The sequence below is a fragment of the Paralichthys olivaceus genome, chromosome 8, assembly GCF_024713975.1.
Source record: "Paralichthys olivaceus isolate ysfri-2021 chromosome 8, ASM2471397v2, whole genome shotgun sequence".
Lineage (NCBI taxonomy): Eukaryota > Metazoa > Chordata > Actinopteri > Pleuronectiformes > Paralichthyidae > Paralichthys > Paralichthys olivaceus.
Window position 1 is genome coordinate 9,866,294 of NC_091100.1, and position 16,826 is coordinate 9,883,119.

At 38.4% G+C, this 16,826-nt stretch overlaps 2 protein-coding genes and 1 long non-coding RNA gene across 3 annotated transcripts; 1 reads left to right on the forward strand and 2 right to left on the reverse strand.

The window, feature by feature from the left end:
• Positions 1-1,419: 1,419 nt before the first annotated feature.
• LOC109637793 (uncharacterized) lies at positions 1,420-2,443 on the reverse strand. Its single transcript, XR_002203294.2, has 3 exons — positions 2,304-2,443; positions 2,116-2,170; positions 1,420-2,026 (listed from the first exon to the last, which is right to left on the reverse strand). It is a non-coding gene; the product is annotated as an uncharacterized lncRNA (long non-coding RNA).
• Positions 2,444-5,813: 3,370 nt separating this feature from the next.
• ccdc86 (coiled-coil domain containing 86) lies at positions 5,814-7,894 on the reverse strand. Its single transcript, XM_020100287.2, has 4 exons — positions 7,289-7,894; positions 6,668-6,797; positions 6,508-6,582; positions 5,814-5,991 (listed from the first exon to the last, which is right to left on the reverse strand). The coding sequence occupies exons 1-4, from the start codon at positions 7,765-7,767 to the stop codon at positions 5,845-5,847; spliced, it is 831 nt and encodes a 276-aa protein (XP_019955846.1). The 5' UTR covers positions 7,768-7,894; the 3' UTR covers positions 5,814-5,844.
• Positions 7,895-8,722: 828 nt separating this feature from the next.
• Positions 8,723-16,060, forward strand: glb1 (galactosidase, beta 1). Its single transcript, XM_020100268.2, has 16 exons — positions 8,723-8,960; positions 10,163-10,332; positions 10,858-11,008; positions 11,498-11,558; positions 11,643-11,737; positions 12,321-12,501; positions 12,860-12,918; positions 13,004-13,125; positions 13,538-13,578; positions 13,674-13,786; positions 13,908-13,982; positions 14,120-14,209; positions 14,306-14,419; positions 14,550-14,681; positions 14,836-15,075; positions 15,491-16,060. Exons 1-16 carry the CDS (start codon positions 8,889-8,891, stop codon positions 15,746-15,748), a joined length of 1,974 nt encoding a protein of 657 aa, XP_019955827.2. The 5' UTR covers positions 8,723-8,888; the 3' UTR covers positions 15,749-16,060.
• Positions 16,061-16,826: the final 766 nt, after the last annotated feature.

A 16,826-nucleotide genomic window follows, 5' to 3' on the forward strand; every position in this document is an offset into this window, starting at 1 on the left:
TTAATACACCCATCTATTTGATGCATCTTGTGTTAATTGTATTAATTAGGATTAAAAATAACTTTTAATTTGAAATTGAAAAGTGCTCAAACCCATGTTGAGATCACTTCTTTAGTAAACCTCATCCCCAGAATTTCAAACTTTTTCAAACTTGCAGTTTTCTGCTCCAGCTGGTCCTGATATCAGATTGTGTGCAGCTTCTCCTTCTTGTTCACTCAGTCTGAATCACTCAGGAATCCTTGACACTACGACATTTACACACCCATGTTTCCACTTTAAAACTATGACTGACGAGTCTCTCGTGACTGTGACATCATTGATCCCTGGTAAAAAGAAGGCGTCTAGGCACAAGTATTTAAACTCTGCAGCATGTCGGGTTTTAAATTATTTACTCTATGCACATATATTTTTATAGTTTACTTTATTTCCTTTATGATGTGTTTAGATACCTCATGTTCTTATTCTGTGTTCCTCGCATGTTTCTGATATTTCACCCCAATAACTTACTGTGCTTAAACAGTAGGTCACATACTTCTAAATGAAGCTGAGTTTAAATAAATGAATCAAACTCATTGATGCACAAATGGCTCCCACGAGAGTGCATATCTCCACGAAGGCCGAACAGTTACCTTAAATTCAATCAAATTGCAAGTTTTACACCGTCATAGATATAAGTTCCCTAAATGTTCACTTTTTTCATAAAGATCCACAAGTCATTCCCTGGGAAAACTGGGAAATATTGAAAAGCTTGAAAACATTTTTAAAACCTGGATCTGCCTCCTGATCCATATCTGCACCAAAATTGAATGGTGTCTTCTCTGACCCGTACCACACCAAGTCTTTTTCTTTTATTGTGGGTGAGGCCATTATAGTAAAGTGACTAAGTCTAAGCAAGTTATTTAGATGTGTGCTACCACACCCAGGATAAAGATGCATTTAAGGTCATTAATCATAACCTGTTATTACTGCCTGATTCAACAAAAAGAACTGACTATAAAAAAACAGTTAATTATGTAAAACCTTGGCTAGAATTTAAACTATGAGTAAACAGAGGACAAGATGTTTCCAGTCAGATCAGATCACGTCTGATCTGACTAAATAAAAAAATTTTTTTTTGTTCTTTCATTTTATTTATCTGCTGTAAGATAACAAATTAATTGCCATAAATAAATGATCAGGACTTCATTCTTAATCTGTACAAATTCTGGCCTTCAACTCATCGATAGATTTGTTACTTCACATGAATTATAATACACTTCAGATAAACTGTTCTATCTACAGCAACAGTTGAAAAGTTTACTGAAACACCACTCCAACAATAGAAAACCCCGGCACTATTGTAGCTTGGTTAACATATGTGGAAACAATCATCGGTCTTTAAAATATCAGTTATGAATGTGCACTCATGGATTTATAGTATTCAAAGTTCGAAGTTTGCTTTATTGTCAATTCTGCAAATGTACAGGACATATGTAGTATTGAAATTGCGAGACTCTCAAACCTTTGGTGTTAGTAAACATTAAATAAACAATAATTATAAAACAATAAACACTGAATTGTGGAATATATCACTAACTTCAAACACAGTGACAATAAAAAGGCACAAACGTCTTTTTAACACTTTGAATCATCTGGAAATTTAATCCTATCAACACCAGTGCTTGTTCTGTGTATCTAAATATAAATTATATACTTTGTTACTAATGATAAACATGTTAAAAAACAGTTCAACCAAGTCACACTGTACAGAGGAACTTGAAGAGAACAACACTGAAGTGACAGAACACCAGACTGCTCATGGATATGATCCCAGCATGTGTAGCAGCAGCAGTGTTAGTGGCATTTGTGGTCGTTATCACTCCGGTGGTTGTTGCTCCTGCAGTGGTCGTGGCAACAGGAGTAGTCGTGGCACCAGGAGTGGTGGCAACAGGAGTAGTCGTGGCACCAGGAGTGGTCATGGCACCAGCAGTGGTCATGGCACCAGCAGTTGTAACTGCTACAGTGGATGACTGGGCATTTGCTGATGCTATTGATCAAAATATAAAACATCAGTCAACAAAAGTTTCCTTTTTCCATAAACTGCTGCTGTCTGTGAGAAGAACACGTTTTACTCACCAACGATCAGGAGTTGTATCAGGAGGATCAGAAGCATCTTTAATCTCTATAAAGTCTAAAATAAAAAGAAAAGTTTTTTCTTACTAATCAAAAACAAACTTTAAACAGTTCCTAAAAAACACAAAATGATGAAAATTGTGCGGTAAAATCGTTTTCTACTTTCTATAACAGAAAAATATTGTACTTACAAAACTTCTCTGAATTTAATGTCTGTAGCTGCCTTGAGCTTGGAAGATTAACGTCGCTTTCTCTCGCCTCAGTCCAATATCAGCTCACCCTCAGATTTAACTCAACTTCTGAGTTTGTCACAACCTTTATATGGTTGACGGTTGTCATGAAAAATGATGAGGGGAAGTCCTATCCGCACCCATCAGTCACCTCAGTGTAACTAATAGCTGTGTTTATGCATACATTTTATTCTGCTGATCCTAAAGGGATAACAAAGCAAAGATGTTGGTGATGAATTATGGGAGTGGCTGGCACAAAGGATGCACTGTGTTGTGGGCAATTTTAATTTATTTACGTAAAGGCTGCTTTTGTGTCCAACCTGCTCTCCATATTTACTCAGCTATTTTGGTGACAGGTAAGAACCATGTCGCATGATGCCGTCACTTATGGAGCTGTTTCATAGCACAGTCATGTGTCACGACCTCCATCAGTGTGTTTCCATTCCCTTAATTACCTTTAAGATTACAGTTCGTATGCTCATGTGAGGATCTCAGTCCACTTTCTACATTATAATATAACTTTGAGCACTTTAAATGAACTTTGCTGATAACTAACAGCTCGTGGTTGAATTGCTTCATTCTGTTCACTTGCTGATACATCAGCCTCTCACACAACTCTCAGCTCCTGGTTATAACAGAACAAATCCAGATGCAGAACCTCTGAGTCGCCTGAATATAGTCATGGTTTGTGTTATGGCTTACAATTTTTACATATCAGTGAATCTTTGAGTCCAAGTGACAAATGGTCAGAATTTGAAGAAATCCCCCCAAAGAGGACTAGTGATATCATGATCAAGATGCCACAACACATTCATGAGGCCACCATGACCTTGTCCTTTGACCACCCGACCCTAATCAGTCAATCAATGAGTCTAAGTGAACATCTGTGCCACATTTGAAAGCATTCTCTAGAGGCTTTCTTAAGATAACACGTTCACAAGGCAAAAAATAGTTTTTTGAAGTCGCTGTGACCTCGACCTTTGACCATAAAAATCAAATGAGTTACTGATTTGTTTCAACAACTTAATGGGCCAGTGGTTTCAGTGGTTCTCATCTCCCTCAGCAGTAACACGCTCTCAGAGAAAGTAAATGACCACAAGTCTCTCTGAAACATCAGATAAAGTACCTACTGTACATACATGACCACTCAAACTGGTTTTACCAGTTGTAATCACTCCTCCTGTGTATGATGACTCTAATGAGATCCCTTCTCCTGGCAATGTCAGGGCATGTGATGATATCCAGTCAGTGTGTGTAACAATCACATCAGAAACAATGAATACATAAATGAATGAATGTGGTATTGAACGTACAAAACACCAAAGACTTCACATTTGGAAGATAACCGGGTTTATTTGCACTAGTGTATTGGTATTTGTTTTTTTAGTTACTCTTATTTCTATTATTATTTTTATTATTTTTCTGACACTATTACATGTTGAGTTGCTTGAGGTGCCTGGGATTTGAGATTTTCATTGCCAACATGTACGCTGTATCTGTTGTGCAGATGACAAATAAAACCTTTGACCTTGATATCCACTTCATTTGATTTTTATAGATAGATGAGTGTTGACAAAGTGTGAGCCGATAATTGAACAGTTAGGGTGTATACCTCCACATTGTCTGTCAGGAGAAAAAACTGTTTTAGTTCCTTTACCGTGGTGCAATAGGGAGTTTTTAATAATTTTAATTCATCCGTCTTGATGAAAGAAATCAGGCATATTATGAGGCCAAATAAAAATTTAATCTAGGGAATTTAAATGTGGTTTCATAAAGGGACTGTTGGGTCTTAGTGAAGCTGTGTCTTTTCCAGAATTATTATACTTAGTTTGTTTTTAATAAGGATACGCTGATAATAAATAAAAAAATATGTTTTTATAGACTAAGTAAAGTGGATTTTGTTGCGCATCACTTTGTTTTTAGGTGCATTTTAAAAAGGAATGTAAACGAATGGAGTGGGTGGAACAATGACGACAAGCAAAACCTGTTTCTGTGACATGAGCACCTGACTGTTGTTTTATGATAGATTTGAAAAAATGTGAACGTGCCATTACAGTAAAGTGTCAGTGGTGAAGGTAAACAAGAGCAAAGGAGTGACTCGAAGCCAACTTTTAAGAAGCCAACTATTAAAAGACAGTCAAAACATTCTGTGTTTGATTTTCACAAGAATTTAAACTTCCATAAAGTGGGAAAAGGTAACAGAGTGATTGCAAAGAATTAAACAGCTTTTAATTTCAACCTCAAATTTCTAAAACTATTTCCAATTCTCTTATGATAAAGTCAAGATTAAAGCAACAAGCTTCATAGGAATCGTGATTATTATGGATATCAACTGAAAATATTTATTATGATGTCATTTGTAGCCAAATTATCAAGCCCTATTTTAATGTCTGATTAATGGTGTTTTTATATTTCTAGTTATTATCTTCAATTTGTTTTGTTGTTAACTTAAGTGTGTTTGGACGTTGTTTAAAGCACTTTATAAATAAAACATATTTTTATAATCATTATTGTTTGATATTTATCAGTCCATAGTTTACAAATGGAGAGGATTTGTTTGGAGCTACTCTCACCAGACAAAAGGTCATGTGGTGCTTTGCTGACGCCAAGTGAGAATAATTGAGATTTACCAACAGTAAACTGTAGCCTGATCAAGACCGGATCTGTGAGGCAGAACTGAGTTCAGTCAATGTTTATTTTTCAAACAAACACATTTAAATCAGTTGTGCTCTACACTGAATATAAGACTGTGTGACAGCACCTGACTTAACATGAAGAGGGATTTATTCACTATGGTTGTGCTGGAGGTACAGTGCAGCTTCATTAGACCTTTTTAACCTTGTGTGCAGCTTTTCTCAACATCACCCGCTAAGTGTGTAAGTTTGTTTTACAATAAAAATGAAAATGTTATTTAATACAAAATCATGTAAGTGAAGCAAAGTTGATCACATGTGTTGTTTTACTGGCAAAGGGGCTGTTTAATTTAACATAACAGGGCAATAGGGAAATCGGTGATAGTAAAGTTACAATGTAAAAAGACCACACCTATTGAACATGTTACAAGTTAGCTGTTACTCTTTCTTCATCTGTGACTACTTCTTTATTGGTGTGAAAGCTGACACTGCAGTCACGCTATAGTTTTTACCTTTTATTTTTTGGCCAAAGACTTCGTTCACCATCAACTCCTGCAAACTTTACCTGATTTAAAACATTCAGCTTGTCAGAGCATGGTCTTTTTCCAATTCTTCGTACTTTTTGAAATATGCAGCTTTTTCTCCTATTTCTGGCTTTTGGAGAGGTGACCTCACGCAAAGCATTTCAGCAGCTCAGCACACACACTGCATTGTCCACAAGAAATGCATTTCAAAAACCTTTCTCGTCTTATTGTGAGAATAAATCCTCTTAGAGAAACATGTCTGATAGTGTTGGTTGTATTTCAGACATCAGATATGAGACATTTAGACAAAAAGCTGAACAGATGCATTTTTATTTTTATTAGACTTTAGGTCAAATCTTTGTCGGTGTTCTTTTGTCCCTTGGCTTTGACGTTCTGCTTCTGTGTCTTCTGCAGCAGAGCCAGCGTGTCTCTCTTCTCGATTTTTCTGAGTTGCTTCTTCTTCATCCTCTTGATCTTTGCTGTGTTCCGGATCTGTGACACAGACAATAAACAGGTGGCGAGATTAGTCAAAGTTGACCCAACAGTGGTAATGTATGATATGGAAGAGATGATGCACTCATACACATTGTTTCAATATTAACTTTCAGAGCCGCATTATTAAATAATTATTACCTCCTCCTCATGTTTACATTGTTGTCTGTCTGTTAACGGGATTACACAAAAACTTCTGAGCAGATTTTTTATGAAACTTGGTGTTAGGGGCAGGGCATGAGCCAGTGGATTTGATGAAAGGGGTGGATTGTGATTGTTTTCCCCACTTTCTTTGACATTGTGAGATGTCAACATTTTCGTAAATTTCTCCAGTAATAATGCAGAGATCTTGATGAAAAAATAGTCACCTCTAGAGTGCTAATATATATGAACAGGGGAGATTTGGTGCAGATCTGGATTTTGTGAAAGTGTATTTGTTTGATAGGTAGGAGAGGGTCTCCAACAACGTTTCACCATTGGACTGAACAGCATGAGCATGAACAACAGTTGACGTACCACTTGCACAATCTCTGCTTTGCGTTCATTCTCCGTGCGTCGTTTTAAGTTGTCTTCTCTCCTTTTCCTCTTTTCCTGATAAGACCGAAGGGAAAAACAGAATAAGTCACAAGGTTTCACGTTAATGGTCAGTCAGAAGTGCATCACAGATTTAGCTCACCTCCTTCTGTTTGGCTTTGTCCTCTTTGAGCTGCAAAGTAAACTGTTTCACCAGGTCCTTCTCTCGCTTGGCCTGCATCTTCTTCTCCCAAGAGGAGCACAGCGGCTTGTCTCTGACCAACGCAGAGAACCTGAAGGCAACACAACAATTAAAATCACATTTACCATTTTAACTGCTGCAAGAGCTTTTCTGGGTTTCACTGGCCAGTCAGTACAGTGACAGTAATACATTGTACATTACCTTTAGAATAAACATGTTTTGAATTTGATTTCAACCACTCGTGTTACTTTTCCACAAACTGCCTGACATGCACTTTACATGAATACAATATAGAAAACCTCTGTCCAGATATTTATAAGTAGTTATTGATCTGTGCTGTTTTCAGCACCAATCAATGATTCATATATAAGCAGCAGTTTATATTTGATTATTGTCTTTACTATTACTGGGTGTATTGTATGCATGTTTTGATCGATTGATTGATTGATTAATTATTTGCCTATTATTCGACTACAACCTTAAAAGGTGTAAATGCTCCAATAACCAGAAAGGTTTCATCACAATCCTCAAACCAAAATTAGAAAAACACATGAAGTAAAATGAATCCAGGGTTCTCTTCACCTCTGTTTGCTGCGGTCCTTCCAAACTCTTCCAGATTTGGGTTTTCCAAGCGGAATGACCGGATTCTGTTTCCCACTCGGGGCCAGACGGGCTTTCTTCTTGGGGACGGTCTCTGGGCTGGCGGGGACCGTCTCCGCTGCTGCTGCAGGCCTGGGAACATGTGCAACTTCTCCGGCTGGTTCTGCCCCGGTGCAGGGCTCTGGTTCAGCGGACACGTCGGACATCTCTTCGGGCACAGTCTCGGGTTTGTGCTCAGGCTCCCCCGTGTTTGTCTCCTCCACCGCCGGCAGCTCCTGGAGCACTGTCCTCCTGGTTCTCCTGCTGGGAGTCCTCAGCGGCTCCTCAGAGTCCAGCAGTGCGGCAGGAGTGCGCACTCTGCGGCCGCTGCGTGTGCGTCTGGTCTCCGGCGGCGGTTCCTGGACCTCCTCCTCCTCCTCCATGTGTGCGGCTTCAGGGACAGGTCTCTGCCTCCTCGACATGTTTCTAATGAAGTTGACAACAACACATCACACTCACAAACTTCTGGACCCACGTGTGACCACAGCCTGCGATGTGTTCGCTGCTCTGCTTCCGAGTCACGACGGATAGTAAACAACGCGCGGAGCTCACTATTGCCCCTGCAGGTCTGGAGAAGAAGCACACGTTTTAAATGACACTCATCCAACTCAGCCCTGATCTTCTTATATTGTGAAGAAAAATATAAGAATAAGAATAAGAATAATATTATAGATTACACTCATCTAGGTGACACAAAATACAAATGTCTCTCGTCTGCAGTTTTCAATATCTGATTGAAGTGCAATGTTGTTTACACTGTTCATTTTTACATTATAAATAGAATTATTTGCAATCCCTCTGTGGCTGTAACATAAAAACAAATCTCTGTAGTGGGACTGATAAAGAATTAACTGATCTTTCTTTATCTTAAATGTATTAGTCTGTGCTTTATCTTTAATTTATTTGTCTTTTTTAAGCTTTTTTTATTTTAACATCAACAGTTATTACATCCTTATATTACTGGGAGAAAATGTATTTTTTATGCAAAGTTTATAAACATGTATATATAATTTGGACCTATTACATATTAAATCTATTTTAAACTTTGGGGACATGTTCATGTTTACAGTTGGAGCATTTAGTGCATCTTTAAATCTCACAGATTCAAGCGTCTCTTTCATTTATTTATTTTCTTTAGCAGGTTCATATGTTTCCGACAATATATAATACATACTATAACACATGTGATATAACGACTGTATAAAAGGCAGTACTTTATTTTTTGTGATCTATTTTTTTCTTAATGGAGAAAATATGAAAATAAACACAAATTCACATGCACAGAATTGACAAAATAATACAAATAAAGGGAAAAAATACAACGCTCCATTTAAGTCTATGGCAGCTACAATCTGTGCAACAGTGACACCTACTAGAAGCCGTTTCTGCACCACAGCCGTAAATCCGCATCACATGACTTTACTTCCGCATCTCGTGACCATGATATGTGTTGGAGCAATCCTGCAGCTCATCGTTTGAACGAAACCTGGGATTTGCTTTTTTAACTTTGCTCCTCAGACGTGAGATCAGGTGAAGAACCATCATGTCTGTGCTCAGAGCTGGAAACTCGCTGCTGCTGCTGATAATGATGATGATGATGATGTTTGGACCATCGGTGAGTCGCTTTGACTTTTTATCTTCACTTCTCTGCAGCAGATGTTTAAAAGTCTAAGGAGACGTTATTATTTTATCTGTCAATGCCTTTGCTTGCCTTCATGCAACCCATGAAAAAGATTTACAGAAACGATGTTTGACGACTGTTTTAGCAGCAAATGTTCTGACAATTCATCTTTCACTTTATATATCAACATCTCACACCCAATATACATATGAGCAATTTAGGAAAATAATATGTTTATTGACTAAAGTAACTCAAACATGCTCACGGAATGATTTTAAACTGTAGGTGTGAACATTTGATGGTAAAACTGGTCAAATGATGAGACTTTTTTAAACTGGAAGTGTATTTCTTTATGTAGCTACATCATGTGCTCAATTAAACAAAGTGCTACACCTCTGGCGTCACGTTCCAGGAAGTTACCAACTAGTACAACTATAACATAAGAGGTCAAACAGAACCTGAATCAAACTATATGCAGCTATCGTTTGTTTTGTGTTGTGTATTTTATCCATTTGTATTCTTGTTGTGCAGTACTTTCTACTTTGTGTTGAAAAGTGCTTTATAATTGACATTATTATTAGTTGTAGTGATAGTAGTGGTAGTAGGAGAAGTATTGTTAGTAGTAGTATTAGTAATTACAAAAAGCTGGTATATACAATGAAAACAGTTTCCGTTGACATTGACACATGGTGTGACTGTGAGGCTAATTTCTCTTTGTTGACAGCTCTGTCAGATCCTGAAGAATCAATGCTGTGCACATGTTTTTAAGAGCTCCTCCATTATACATAGTTCAAGTATCAGTCAAGTCAAGTCAGTTCCAGACCGACCGAAAAATACACAACACAATACAAAATAAACTGTATGGGAGTTAATTATACTTTCTGATGCAGTTGCTTTTCACCTGCCGGTCAAACTCTTCAGTAAATGTGTTATTAACTTTACTACATTGTCCATTGATCAGGCTGTGAAACTATAAATTTTTTTTTCACGTGTTTGTCTATTTCACAGCCTTTAGTAGAAACCATGTTTAAGTGTCACTTCCTAAAATCAGCTGAGGCATAGAACAAAAAATGCCCGAAAAAAAAAAGAAACTTTGCTCACTTAACTAAACGCTCTATAAACGGACAAGATTACACATTATCTCTCTCTAGAATACCTTTAAATGCAGTTTTGAGTCATGTTGTGTTTACGTGCAGCTCAGCGCCCCTCGGTCGTTCAGTATCGATTACAAGAACGACTGCTTTCGGAAAGATGGGGAAGAGTTTCGTTACATATCGGGAGGTATCCACTACTACAGGATTCCTAGAGTCTACTGGAAAGATCGGCTGCTCAAGATGTACATGGCGGGGCTGAATGCTGTCCAGACGTAGGTTTGCCTCAACTGGTTTGTGGTTTGTTGGGATGATGTCATCTTGTAACTGACTTCCATAAAAAAGACAAGGCAGTGTAAATTACAGACGGACTTCTTCAATTAGCATAAGCGATTAAATGACAAATTCAACCCCCAATGGTCGCTCAAGATCAGCAGCAGACTTTGTAAGATTGCGAATCACATTACTTTCAAATCCTTGCAACCAAATTCTAGAGCAGCCCATGGATATGGACACTGTGCAGGGTCCTACTATTGTTATTGTTTGTTTTTGACATAAAACCTGGACTGTCAGGAAACCAATGTTGGTATGAAGTGGATTACTGCATTACGTTGCTTTGTACTTGTGCAATGACAATAAAGTTGAATCTAATCTAATCTAATTATTCTGTTGAAATCGTATTTTGTTATTAACACATGGTTGAATAAAGAGCATTGAGTTGATTAATGATGCAGGGAGTTACTGCATTCAGTGTTTAGTGTTTAATCCACGATAACACTGACACACTGTTTCTTTTAAAGGTACATTCCGTGGAACTTCCACGAGGAGTCTCCAGGTCAGTACAATTTCAACGGAGACAGGGATTTATCACATTTCGTTCAGGTGGCGCAGGACGTTGGTCTATTGGTGATCCTCCGGGTAGGACCGTACATATGTACAGAGTGGGACATGGTGGGTGAAGCTGCAGTTAAATAATATTCTCTGTGTTTAAGGTCGTTCAAAGTCAGTTTAGAACTTGTAGACATTTAGTTCAAGCACATATCTTCCCCAAAGCCTAAAAATGTTGGTGCGGATCCAGGAATGTTTTTCCACTTTTGAAAAACATTCCTGGATCTGCACCAGGATTTCTTGGCAGAGAGAATTAAAAAAAACAGTAAAACATTGATTTATATTATTGGTGCTGAATTATCATGTAAATGAGATCAAAGTCAATTAAATTTCAATTTGAGAAAGATGAGTGTAAAGAAATAAATTCATCATAGATCTCAGTTATTTTTGTCAAATAACCCCAAACTCAAATAGCGATAAATTTTATATAAATTGTACATAATGTTATTACTGACAGGTCTGTATATTTTCTTGTGTGACTTAGATTCTGTTGTATTTAGACGAAGTGTTAATGCCATTTCCTGTCATTGTTTGTGTGATTCTGTGGAACAGGGTGGGCTGCCGGCCTGGCTTCTCAAGAAGAAAGACATTGTGCTGCGGACTTCAGATCCAGGTGAGAATCAAAGCGAAGCAGGATGAGTGGTGATGGGGTTTACCTGCCTCAGTGTGAACAACACTGTGTTCTGTGTTGGTTCAGATTACATCGCAGCAGTAGACCGGTGGATGGGGAAGTTACTGCCATTGATGAAACCTTTTCTGTATCAGAACGGTGGTCCCATCATCTCTGTGCAGGTGAGTGAGGGGTATTCAGGGCAGTATTTTATTCAGTAGAGAACGTATAAAGATGGACGACATGATGGCTCCTCCAAAGTGAAGCCATTGCCTCATAGGTCATAAACCCAGCCTCCTCCATGTTAGTGGATGGTACAGGGACCAAACTAAAAAGTCAAAGTACATGTTAAATAGGGTCATTTTAGATAGTTGTTATCACAAGTATTCATTGTTCTAAAAAGTCTCTTTCTAATTAGTATAAGTAAATAAATAGTGGGTGTGACGTTGTGATTGACAGCTCAGACGGACTCATGATTTGTTGATAGGGTGTATCGGAACCATGGCTCCATGACCCGAACACTACTGCACAGACTCTGACTCCAAATGAGCAACATGGCAGCTTCATTCCTGGGTAATGGGAGAAATGGAGATGTGTCGTCCATCATTTTTTTTCACGCATTAGTTCTGTTCAATTTCCCAAACAAATTTGATACAAAGCCATGAAGTAAGAAGGTAACTGAAAAATAAAACAAATATATTTATGCATACAAACAGTTTCTGGTAAAGAGCAGTACGTCTCTCCTGATGTGCGCTTGTTTCGTAGGTGGAGAACGAATATGGCAGTTACTACGCTTGTGATTTCAACTACCTGCGTCACCTGACCAAGCTGTTCCGCTTCCACCTGGGCAACGAGGTGGTGCTCTTCTCCACGGATGGAAATGGAGTCAGCTATTTGAAATGTGGCACAATACAAGAACTCTATGCCACTGTTGACTTTGGGCCTGGTACGTGTCAGGAACTCTGTTCTGCTAGAAATCTCCCTTTGACAAATGCTTTTCATATGTGGTCAGTGCTCTGCCATTTATGGCAAATACCACAACACATCTTAGACAAATCATAAAAAAAGACAAACTTTAAATTATTCCATGTTAGTCTTTGTTTTAGTAAGATAACTGTGACTTTGTATGTTTGCTGTCCTGAGTTAAGGTTTAATTGTGCACGCAACGTGAAATGAGATACATAATAAATTGTTTTAAAGGGTTTCATTGTTGTTTTTCCTACATTGACTAATTTTTACATTTTATATGAGTCAGACTTCATGAGGAAGTTGCATGAACACGTGTTTGTCTTTGTTTTTTCTAGGTGCAAATGTAACTGCATCCTTTGAGGCACAGAGATACGCTGAACCTCATGGACCTTTGGTAACCTATTTATCTCGGTACATGTTGTAATCTCTGGTTTTAACAACACACATAAATGCTTACGGGGTTTCTTTTCCTTTCTCAGGTGAACTCTGAGTTTTACACTGGCTGGCTGGACCACTGGGGATCCCCTCACTCTGTCATCGCGACTGCCCAAGTGGTCAAGTACCTGAACCAGATTCTGGCCACTGGAGCAAACGTCAACATGTGAGTCAGTTCTCATGATCAGTTATGAATATAAACCTCTCACCATATCCTGTTATCAGCAGATCTATGCTTGGTTCTTTTAGGCTGCTACAAAACAGATAAGTAAGAGTCTAAAACATCTTATATATGGAAAGAGTTGCAGATTTAAAACATCCCTCCAGTAGTATAAGATTTCCTGGTATTTTAATGCCCCTGCACCGGTGCACCTCACAAACCCTTTTAGCTTCATGAACATGTTATTTTAAGAAGAAGAGAATTCTTTCAAATTTGTGTTTTGGTAACATGTCTCTTTATATGTAAATCTCTATATATAAATGTTTTAGAAGAATTTGTGAAATTACAGAAAATATAAACAAGACAAAGAACCTGTGTCCCTGGTTTTTAGTTGTTGATTAACTGTGTCCTCTCACAGGTACATGTTCATAGGTGGAACAACTTTCGGATTCTGGAATGGTGAGTTTCAACTGCACAGACTGGTCTGATTAGTAGTGACTCACACAAACAGCTTTTGTGTCTCTCATCCTCTAACTGCCTCTCAACGCCCTTAGGTGCCAACACTCCATACGCCCCACAGCCCACAAGCTACGACTTCAATGCCCCGCTCTCAGAGGCAGGAGACCTCACGGACAAGTACTATGCCATCCGAGAGGTCATCAGCATGGTACGTTCACTAGAGCAGTGCTGCACGTTTGTGACCTTAACGTGAAAAAGCAGACAGTATAAAACATGTGACCTACTTAAATCATGTGTTTGAGCTGACATAACGTGTGCTCCCACAATAGTACCGGAAGATACCAGACGGACCGATTCCACCAACAACCCCAAAGTATGCATACGGTGCTGTTAAAATGAGAAAGGTAGGTGCCCCCCTGACAGTCTGTGTTTTAAGTTATTAGACTCGTTTGATAAATTCCATTTTGTTTATTTTAATTCACCACATTTTTAAAAACCATCAAGAACAGATAATAATCAGCAAGCGTCTCTCCCACTGCAGCTCCAGACGATCTTAGATACAGTAGAAATACTGTCTGTCTCCGGCCCGGTCAAAAGCATGTATCCTCTGACGTTCCTCGACCTGCACCAGGTATCTTTTAATGCTTTTTCTTTTCATGTGAACCGCTTCTAATAATAATTTATCATTTATTAATCTGTTTACATATTCTCTGCTCTGTCCTTTCAGGCTTTTGGATTTGTGCTGTACAGGACCACTCTGCCTGTCGCCTGCAACACATCCACTCCACTGTCGTCCCCTCTGAACGGAGTCCATGACCGAGCGTACGTGTCCATCGATGGGGTTAGTGGCTCTGCCTTTACTCTGTAGTTGAACTCACGTGCACAAACAAAGACACACACATAGAAAATGCTTTACAGAAAAAGTTATAAAAACAAAGTGAATATAAAGGTCGTGCTGATCTCCTCTCCAGGTGGCCGTTGGGATCCTGGAAAGGAACAAAGTCTTGAGCATCAATGTGACTGGGAAGGCTGGAAGTCAGCTGGACGTACTGGTGGAGAACTTAGGTCGAATCAACTATGGAAAGGACATCAATGACTTCAAGGTTGTTGTTTTTTTGTCACATACTTCACAACCGAAAAATGGTTTTATACTTTGATTTTTATATTTTTCTGTGATGTAAAAAGTATTCTAAGATGTAGGTTTGAAGTACAAGTACAAGTATAAGAATGAATGGGTCATTTCTCTTCTCCTCACAGGGGTTGGTGACCAACTTGACTCTTGGGAAGAACATCCTCACTGGTTGGACCATGTACAGTCTCAGTATAGATGATGCAATCAAACAGGGCCTCATCCAGGAAAAAGAGCCCACACTATCACCCCCCCCTCCGCCTGCTGCTCTCTCCCTTCCAGCCTTTTACCGGGGGAGCTTCATCATCCCTGACGGTGTCCCAGACCTCCCCCAGGACACCTACATCAAACTGCCCAAATGGAGAAAGGTAATGTCCCAGGGTGTAAGAACCTTCCAGATGAATCATTTAAAGTTACAAAGAAATATCTTCTGGATCTAGATTCTCAAATGAAAACTGACTCAATGCAGGTGTTTGATCTCAGCTCACACGATCTACATATATTTGAAAAGAAATCAAGACCTACCTAAATGCATTTAAGACATAATATTTTTTATATATTTAAGACTTTTTAAGACCTGAAATTCAGACAATTGAATTTTAGACTCTTTGAGATCTTTTAAGACCCTGCTACTGAGGCTTTTAGTGTAGCCCCCAGTTTAAATAAAAGCCAAATGCGTACATTTAACGTCAATGTAAATGTTTATTCATCTTAATGTATTCTTAGAACACATGCATGTAAAGCAATGAATACATCTTTTCATATAATTGTGTGTTTTTTCAGGGCCAGATCTGGATTAATGACTTCAATCTGGGACGTTATTGGCCAGATCGAGGCCCCCAGGTGACGCTTTTTGTCCCGGCCAGCCTCCTCAGCACGGCTGCCCCCAACAACGTGACTGTCCTGGAGCTGGAGGGGGATCCTTGCAGCTCGGGGCCGTGCACTGTGGAGTTCACTGACACACCAATCCTAAATGCAACAGTCCCCGCTCACTACAAGCAGCGCTGGGGCCTGTTTACTCGAGAGGATTTGTTGGATTGATGAGGCAAACTGAATCAGTTTGCTCTACTTACTGATGAACAAGCCTGAATCAGGACGTGTGAGTTTGATACTAATGGGATTTTATTTCTTTTTATTTCTTTTTATCTTCACAAAGGGATTATTGCCAATCAAAGAAAAGCCAACACACAGCAACCTGTGTTTCAGAGAACATTTTATTTTTTTATGTGGAAAGCAAATCAGGGAAATATTCTGTGTATTATCATGAAACATTGTTGGACTACTGTTTTTGATTTATTTGATTTTTCTTACAACCTGTCTGATTTAAGAAAATAAAAATCAAAAAGTATTTTATGATGCTTCAATGACCCTCCTCTTTTTTAAACAAGGTGCTATCAGTCTGTGGGTGCTGTGTTTAAGATATATAAAATATATTTTATATAACTTGATAAAGTTAGATTTCACTTGTAAAGAGGGACTCTAAGGATTTTATTTTGTGACTAAACTTTGGCAGGTTTAGGAAATAAAACAAATGAGGAATAAGATTAATCAGAGTGACACTCACAAAGTCTCTTGACAAGATGAATCGCTAATAAATATATTAATGGTGTGTTTTCTGTTATGTCTGTTGTGTAGGAAGAAAACAATAACTGAAGCGTATTGAGTGAGCAAGTGGCAGCAATGCTCCTAATATTTAATCTATGAGGGACATGTTTGTAGCAATAAACATAATGGACACATTACAGACTTAATGGATGTCTGAAAAAAATATATTTGATATTCGATGTTGATGTAATACACAATGGTCAATCACGACAGTGTTGCAGGAGAGCAATGCTGAATCTACACGTTGATGTTGTAATACAGGTACAGAATGTGAAAACCTCTGCATTGACTGAGAGTAAATCAGTTTATTGTAAAAATTTCAAGAAATAATGGAAAAGGTTTTCATTGTCTGGGCATGCATAATAAAAGAAACAAACTCTCATGTATACTGTATGGGCTGCTTGTGTAGCGATTTCAATTTTAGGATTTGATCAAGAATAGTATGATGGTTTTTTCAATTTGCTGTAAATGTTTTCTCCTAGTGACGGTCTATTAACTTGGTAGCAGTGTTGAG

Bases quoted from the DNA above. Each gene is read 5' to 3' on its own strand.
- ccdc86 (XM_020100287.2), bottom strand. From the start codon at position 7,767: ATGTCGAGGAGGCAGAGACCTGTCCCTGAAGCCGCACACATGGAGGAG. The intron at 6,798-7,288 runs GTGAAGAGAACC...TGTTGCCTTCAG, and splicing joins AAGGACCGCAGCAAACAGAG to GTTCTCTGCGTTGGTCAGAG. The intron at 6,583-6,667 runs GTGAGCTAAATC...CGGTCTTATCAG, and splicing joins ACAAAGCCAAACAGAAGGAG to GAAAAGAGGAAAAGGAGAGA.
- glb1 (XM_020100268.2), top strand. From the start codon at position 8,889: ATGTCTGTGCTCAGAGCTGGAAACTCGCTGCTGCTGCTGATAATGATG. The intron at 11,738-12,320 runs GTGAGTGAGGGG...CTTGTTTCGTAG, and splicing joins GTCCCATCATCTCTGTGCAG to GTGGAGAACGAATATGGCAG. The intron at 15,076-15,490 runs GTAATGTCCCAG...GTGTTTTTTCAG, and splicing joins AACTGCCCAAATGGAGAAAG to GGCCAGATCTGGATTAATGA.